Below are 8,580 nucleotides of genomic sequence, written 5' to 3'. Positions count from 1 at the left end.
AATTTTGGTTTGTAAAATAAATTCAAATATGTTTTCAATAGTTCGACACTTCAGCTGTATGTAAATACTTCATTTTTCACTTACAATACATCATAAGGAGTCTTTCAGCACTGTACACGCCATATTGACATCCAAGACAATCGTCCTCAACATATCATGGAATTTCACACCTACTAGCTTTTTGTCAAGAATTTTACTTTATTTACTGAGAAAATACTAGCAAATGTGACAAATGCTCTTTCATGTTAAATACATAGTTAAGACAATGATCATGATACTTTGCGTGTATGGTTCTCTCACCAGAATAACGTCTGGACTAGAACTGCCAATCCGCCCTCTTCCTTCCCAGCTTAAGGTGCCCACAGGAGACCGGCACGGCGACTTCTCCCCAGGACGATTCTGTAGTTTTAGTCCAACTTTGTGCCGATTCAGGGTTTTCAGCAATTCAGCTGCTTCGTCTGAACTCATATTGTCGAAGTAGATGGTGGCACCCACAATCTGGTCCCCTTTGATGAAGGGAAGAAGAAACAGACATAGACATACAGACGACGTCCAATCAGTGAGCTTGTATGAAAATAGCAGGCCTGCAACACACATCAATGATAAAACGCAGTACCTTCATACACTCTTCCTGTTCGTGCTGCTGCAGACTCCACTTTCACCTCTTTGACTAAGATCTCGCCCTGGCCTGTCCGCTCGATGGTTAGACCTTGCTCATCGGCACCCATCCAGTTTGGGAAAAGCACCTCCCGCGTGTCTTCGCCCTCCGCCATCCTAAGACAGTGTGAACATCACCAGCATGAACTTGAAAAATGCACCTTTAAAAAAAAATCGGTATAGCCCATCACTAACTAAAATTAGTTGAATAAATTAGGTTACTTTAAATGACAAAGATGCAGACCCTTTAGCATAAATAACAAATTCAGTTAACATTTTAACAGAGCAAAAACTAGGAGTGAACTTGTGTATGATGAATCAATACAGACTTAGCTCTCAAATAAAATTAAAAAAAAAGAGTAAATTTTATTAAAAGTAATTTATTTAAGGCAAAGCAGTTGCTTGTGGTACCTGAAGTTTATTTTGTCCTCTTTCCTGGAGTGGTGTAAATCAGCCTCAGATCACTAAAAACAGGCAAGAGAGACTTAAATGAAACAACGTGGAACTACATTTTACTACTCAGTTGATAAAAAGTGAGCAGCCTTACATTTAACACATTATCTCTTCAACACAACATTTAAAATTTAGTTTTAAGTTTGTGGTAAATGCTGATAAATTCTATTTGGCGATAGGGTATTTTTGGTAAATTTGCAACTCCTTTTTTGCTTTATAAATATCTCAGTATTTACTGCAAAAACTACAACTGAGATATGTGAAAACCCAGGAATTTACTACACTACAGAAAATAATTCAACTTAAGCATTCAGAACTTTCATTTCTCATCAATACATATCTCTTCAATTTTTCAGTTCAGTTGTTCACCACTAGGTGGCAGGGCAAGTGGCACTTGGGCAAGAAAGTCTCATATCATATAACTAGTCCTCCCATTCAACAAGTGATTCTCTCTGTCATCATCTCTTGCGTGCTCTCCCCCTCCATTGTTATGGAAAGCCAGAGAAAATGAGGCCACACCCTGCCTACTAGCAAAACAGCACAGGGTGTAACGTGCACCTAAACACCTCAGCTCCAACAACACCAAGAACAATAATGGCCACAGCTGCCGCTGTATCCAACCTCTTTCTCCGACATTCACTTCAAAAGGTCCTGCTGCCACAGAAAACCAACACATGCTATGAATCCAAAATGATGCAGAAAACACTGCATGTCATCACCTGCTGTCTGGCAACAAGTGAGTGCGTGGATCGTTGGCCCATTAGAATCCAAAGCAAACACTTTAAAAAGAAAGAACCAAGCTTCGAATAGCAGTAGCACATATTCCAGGATGTCGTTAAACCACAGCCTGGACCAACAATAAATTCCAATATCCGACTCAACTCTTCCAAGTGAGCCCGGCAAAAAAAGATTAATAAAAACATAAAATATTGCATCCATATCTAAAGCGACTCACTTTGTGCAATGAAGTCACTTTATATAAACACACATTTAAAGGCTTGCGTGCCAGAAAGTTCATTTTCATCCCTTACATCTCCTATTAAAGCACCTCCTCTTTCTGCAGCCACAAATGATCAAATAGGGAGATGCAGGGTTAAGTTTAATTTTGCGCTGCCCCACCCTCCCTGTGGCGTGTCCATTATACACACCTGTACCTCATACGGTCTGTAAACACACATGCCATTGTTTTACTAATCACTCACCCCATCTATCCACCCAGGAGGTATTTGGTACATCCCTCTTCTGTCTGTTCTTGGATGCATAGCACGTTGTGCAAGTGTCGGATCGTAAAAAACTAGCAGCACCCTTAGGATAATTAGCTGAGCACAGCTGAATGAGCTGAGCTTATTTTGCTATTAGCTTCACAGCTATCTAAATCTAAAATTATTTTAAGCGGATGCTGCCCATTTATTAATCTGGCAGAAATCATACATACTCCACCACAAAGCCTTTTAAAACAAAAACTTTATTTTAATTGATTTAAAATCAATCCAACATGCTCAAGTGGCAACCGAAAACAAGATGAACATTTTACACATTTCTTTGACTCATACAAATTCACTTATGGCAGCGATACAAAATAACAGAACATTTTTTTTTCCCCATACACTAAATATACATATCAAGATTAGCAATGCATTTGCAATATCCACTGGAATCATATTAATATGTGGGAAAAGACTGACTGCTAAGAGGATCAAAGCAACAGGATGTGAATAACAGGGCTGGTCGTGTCTGTTTTCATAGTGTTGCCTTAACAACCCAAAAGCAGGAAGTAAGAGCAGTCTGACCAGAGACCCTTAGCTTACTCTGCAACATTAAAGGTAAAAAACAGAGTATAAATCCAAGTCAACCCAGTGTGCTGAAAATCTGAAATGTGGTCAGTTCTGCATTGACACAAATGTTTATTTCTATTGTGAATAGATCCTTAAAGTACCACCCAAGACTGCGTACAGACAGCTAGATATAATTCCATCTGGGTAGTTGTGCCCTCAATTGCTTCCTTAGAGGTTTGCTGAGAACAATCCTAAAAGAGTGGCAGGTGTGAAATACAGACCATTGTATAGACTGTGGGGGGGGTGGTGGAGCACCGATCTATGGCAACACTTGCTGGCATGTTGGTTGCAGGCCTGCATGCCATTTGTCACACACAAAAACACCAACAGCTGCAGCCAAAGCAGCCACTGTCCGCTGGGGCCTGTGGAGGCTGTGGGTGAGGCAGGGTGGCACGATACGATGACGATGCTGAAGCGATGTGACGTGTGCATATGTAATAATCACTTCCCTGGACGTGCAGTGTCAAGCATGGCAAATTAAGTCAAATATGGCAAACATTCTACAACCTTTTCGCCGTTTGTTACAAAATGAAAACTCATTTTTCCCATGACTGATCTATGAGAAGTGTCCCGTCATATGATCATTTACGTCGATTTATAGGTTTTCTGACTTTGTTGCTAGTGAGTGACCTACATACACGGCAAATCACCAAACACAAGTATGCGATATTAATATTGCACTGCATGTTATGCACATGCAATTCTCACATCGCAAGGACAGAGTCAGCTGGGTTGAGAATCTTTATATTGTCCGGACCTTATACCGCAGTAATATTCGTAATAAGGTTTGCTAAACACATGGGACCGGGGGGGGGGGGTGTTATAGGGAACAAAACTCAGCAAGTTTTGCAATTTTGTATTAACGGAGTTACTAAATTACACTTGTGCCCCCTTCAAGGTTTACGGTTTACCGCCAATGCTTTTGCAGGAGCTCTGCCTGCGATCTCAGAGACAAGAAAACCAAGCAAGATGGAATCTGTTGGAGCAGAAAGAAAAACGTTCAGATTCCTGTGGCCTGTAGTTCAGATTGTCGAATGGACAACCTCAATAAGGGAGCCTGAGCGACCCCCCCCCCCCCCCCCCAAAGATAAACCATAACCCTCCCCTTACCGCCAGCTTTCCAGCTTTCATCTACATCTCCTGTTCAACCACTATGTTGTATAAATGAAAGCTCTCTGCTAGTATTTTTATCATAACAAAACAAATATGCAACGACAATCTTTGTCTGCCTTTGCACACTGACTGTGGGTTTGGAGAGGAGACTGGCATATTGTGTAAGGGGGGTGGGGGGGTAGAGACTGGCATATTGTGTAAGGGGGGTGGGGGGGTAGAGACTACCTTGTTAAAACTTGTTCCTATTTCATAACTTGAGAAGTCTATGAAACGCATTGTTTAGCGATCACAGTAAACCGGAGCAGTTCATACCGGCTCTAAGGTGATAGAGGAGAGAGGGGGAACCTGCGGGACTGATAGTAGACAGACCACATTTCACACCTACTGTGAGAGCTGATCCCGTGCACCAGGTCCCAATCTGCCAAAATTTTAAATAGGGTCCCTATTTAGAAACAGCCAGCTAAGCAACAACAAAGATCAGTTACATCTAACATGTACTCATAACTAATAAGTTCGTTCTTTTCGGTTACAAATATGATTAAAAGTCTTAAAATTAATCTAGTCAGACCACATAGTGAGTATGTAGTAGTGATGTAGTAAGAAACAATTCTCACACTCACACACACACACACACACACACACACACACACACACACACACACAACTAAAAATTGTATAAAAATGTGAATGCTTTATGCATAGCAACAGATTCATTAGCTAAGAACTAGAATTTTTCTTCCTCTAGCCATATTTTCATTGTCAGACGTTTATTCCAAAAAGCCTGGGGCCGGTTGCACAGAACACATTAAGTGTCATACTTAAGGGAAAAACTTAAGTTTTAATTTCTCCTTAGCCGAGGGATTTATTTAAGGGTGCTGCAGAGAATCCCTTTAAAGGTTTCCTTAGTTATGGAAAAACCTAAAGGGATTTACTGCATTAAAGACATTTTACAGCAGTAAAATTGTAGTTTCCACGGAGACCGTTTCTTTGCTTGCGCTCACACCTGCTCATGATACCTGTTATTGCCTCCGGCATTAATTTCATTGACAAAAATGTTGACAAAAACATGGCCCGATGAAGGGTTTTGCGTGACTGTAGCTAAAACAAAAACATAACTAAAATAGGTGTTAATGACACTGGTGAAAACGAAACATCATTCATCTGACAAATACAAATGAAATTTAAAAAGCTGGATTTCATCCCTACAGAATACAGTCCCTGATAAGCTGCTGAAGAAATAATTTTTTTTTTTTTTAAATCACAGAAAAAGAGAACACCGAACTCTTGAGCACATAGCTAAAAGATACTTTGTTACTCAGGAATGCAGAAAACTAGCTATCAGGTCTTGTCTGAGCAGGAAATCCTTCAAGGTAACAGTCCACTTGAACTTCAATCTCACCATGATGTCCTTGAAAGTTTCATGGGCGCGGAATATCACAAGAGTGTATTTGGGCAACCTGAATACCTCATTGAAAGTAAACTTGCTACCCCAGTAATAAGTCTTTGATCATGACTGTGAATAACATGAAAGTTAAGTAACAGAACAAAATGTAGCAATTTGTCACTATTACTACATGCATTAATGGTATTAAGATATATAGAATAGAAATCAGGTATTGGCAAGTGGAAAGTAGATTCTGCAGATTGGACTGCAGTGCAGTCCATCACAATTTATGTGGTAAGATTACCCCAGAAATTATATATATATATATATCCTACAAAGGAATCCCCACCATCACAGAACTAGTTCTTAGCCTCACAGAAAAATATGGGAAAGAAGGAAGGAGAGGAGGAAATGGCAGATTTTTTCACAATTGTTAAATACTTTACCATGCCTATAAAACTTCCTATAACCTATAAAGCTGGCTTCTATGACATTTTGCAGTTTCCCCCAATATACTGATGCAAAAAGTTCACATGGAGGAATGTAATTCATAGCTGGCTACGCCCACAGCCAAAATGATGCCAAACCATACAGCCATTAAAGCCTTATTATCCCAAATTAGGACCAATTCATAGTCCATAACATTTCAGGCCACAACACCGCAATCTGAAACATTCAGAAGACATCGAGTCACCTCTTGGTCAGAGGCAGACATTTGCTTTACCTAGAAGGCAAAGAATGAAAGATCCTTAGTTCTGCCTGGTTCTTGTTTCATTTTATTGTTCAATGGATAACAATAGAGGGGGGGGAAAAAATGCCACAACTCCCAGCAGCCCATTGTTATTGTAGGCTGGAAAAAGTTTACAAAAAACTGAACCATAGGAGGACCATGGGAGAGCAAAACCAACTATGTTGACAGTATCTCCCACACATCTCAGCCGGGCTTTAACGTAGCTCGTTACTCGTCCACTACCACAACCTTGCTCCAATATTGTGACTGGGAGAACACAAAAACAGCAAATGCCTGAGTACTTAGTGTTCTAGTTCTCCCCTCCCCAAGGCTTAAATCTCTTCCTTATTCCACTGAACTCCACCTCCTCCCCACACTTTCATTTCATGGACTGAGATGGCAGCCCTTGTTCTCAAAGCTTTGGCACATTTCACATTTCTGGCAAAGAGAGACCTACGTGGGGCCAACACAGGAAAAAGGAAGGGACTGCACAGGCAAAATGGGTGTTGGTGGTGGGGGGGGGGAGGAATGTGACCGCCTACAGTGCAATATTACTGTATTACTGTTCTTGTGTATGACAGGAATGTTCTATGGTTGTCCTTATTTACTTGGATGTACCGGATTTATTATGCAGAAGGGTGTCCAAGTTGTTTAACTCGTCCTTTTAGCGTGTTTTTACAGCAACTGCAGGCAATACAAGTTAATTAAGTCATAATGTATTTGTCTACCTGACAAATTTCCCAGTAACCACAGAGACTTGTTTTTAATTGCTTTAATGCAGCTGTTCAGTGCATAATACTACAAAGCTTGGGACAAGCATCTGTCACTTTCTATAGCATTTTCTATATACATTTCGGTTATTTAAATAGACCCCTTTGAATATGTAATGTAGACAAGCAACGAAATTTTTGCGTTTCATCACCTTAGGGTGTAACAGGTCTTAACTAGACAGACTTCAGTCTGCTGGAAACAGTAACATCTGCATAACCGGCTACAATGAAAGTTAGACTAACATAGAAGGTTCACATAGAACATGCACACTCAAGGATCAGTCTGGCTTATCTGGATAATATTTTGGCAAGGCTGAGCTTACTACAGTATAATTTATACCAATTATTCAAACAACCTAGGGAGCTCCCCAATGTGAGGGATTTTAACCAAAAATAGGACACATAAAACAAGCCAATACAGGCTTAGACAACTGAATAGTACATCACTTCTGAGACTAGATTCAATGACACTTACATTACACAGCAAAATACCTCTTACCTATCACTTAAGTATAGATTATGTACAGCCGAATATTTCATATATTTTTTTGTTATATTATTATTTTTCCTTATATTTCCTCTATATTTTGTTATCATGCACAGCTGCTCGGAGTGACCAGGGTTACATTCCACTACATGTTGTATGTGTACAACTGTGTACGTGACGAATAAACCTCTTGAATCTTGAAATGACATTTTGTTACATCAATCCAGGATATTACATTCAGTTCTCGTACTCTTCAATACTGAGGGACACTACTTAATAATTTAAAAAGTTCTATTTTTCTGGAGGGACGACTGAAGCCAAATTAAATACACCCACCCACCCCAGCTCCTACGCCAAAGGCATGTGGACTAATTGAACAGAAAGATACTGCAGTTTGTGGTGGAAAACCAGTAAGAGATAAAAGGCTTCAAAGTAGAGCCACCAGCCTGAGGACGACTGACGCAGGTGACTGGCTGCCACCCGAAATCATATGATCAGCGACGACTGAGGAGTAAACAGACCCAGAATAAGACTTCTAGTGTTCATGCAATCATAAGACAGATGGTCACACTTTCGAGCGGGGACTGGGAAAGGGAAATCCCAAATAGTTTTATGCTGGCTGCACTTCTCTGCAGCAGGCTGCCTGTTCTTTGAACACAAATTATGTACAATTACATTGTTAAGTTCAACAAGTGGACTCGAAACTAGATGTGGGTGAGGCAAGACTCGATGTGGGTGGAGCTTCAATCCGAAACTAGATTAGGGTGTGGTTACAGTTAGATCTACAGTGCACAGGAGAACTCTGCAAACTCATACATACATACATACACATACACATATATATATATATATATATATATACATATATATATATATATATATATATATATATATATACATATATATATATATATATATATATATATATATACACATATATATATATATATATATATATATATATGGGAGCATGTTCCTCTGGGACAGCCTGTTCGGTCATTTCAAAGGCAAGGATGAGGTGGCCACAAGTGGATGGTCTAATGCTACATTTCCCAACATCTGACCACTTCTGACAGTAGGCTGACCTACCCAGCTTTAAATCGTTCGCCAACTTAATCTTTCCGTGGGTTACTGAAGGTGTGGAAACCGCC

The 8,580-nt window shown here is 40.0% G+C and overlaps 1 protein-coding gene across 6 annotated transcripts in view; it reads right to left on the bottom strand.

The window, feature by feature from the left end:
- ahnak (AHNAK nucleoprotein) overlaps window positions 1-8,580 on the bottom strand; it is a 41,739-nt gene that overhangs the window by 20,274 nt on the left and 12,885 nt on the right. For 5 of the 6 annotated variants that reach the window (XM_072717640.1, XM_072717639.1, XM_072717643.1 and 2 more), the window contains exons 4-6: window positions 1,069-1,121; window positions 617-774; window positions 301-506 (exon numbers count right to left, since the gene is read on the bottom strand). In XM_072717640.1, coding sequence (XP_072573741.1) covers window positions 301-506; window positions 617-773 — 363 coding nt within the window. In that variant the 5' untranslated portion in view covers window position 774; window positions 1,069-1,121. Of the gene's footprint in view, window positions 1-300; window positions 507-616; window positions 819-1,068; window positions 1,122-8,580 lie in introns of all 6 variants that reach the window. The other variant, XM_072717641.1, reaches the window with a different exon arrangement.

This window comes from Paramormyrops kingsleyae, chromosome 10 (genome assembly GCF_048594095.1).
Source record: "Paramormyrops kingsleyae isolate MSU_618 chromosome 10, PKINGS_0.4, whole genome shotgun sequence".
Taxonomy (NCBI): Eukaryota; Metazoa; Chordata; class Actinopteri; order Osteoglossiformes; family Mormyridae; genus Paramormyrops; species Paramormyrops kingsleyae.
This window is presented reverse-complemented; position numbering and strand designations above follow the sequence as displayed.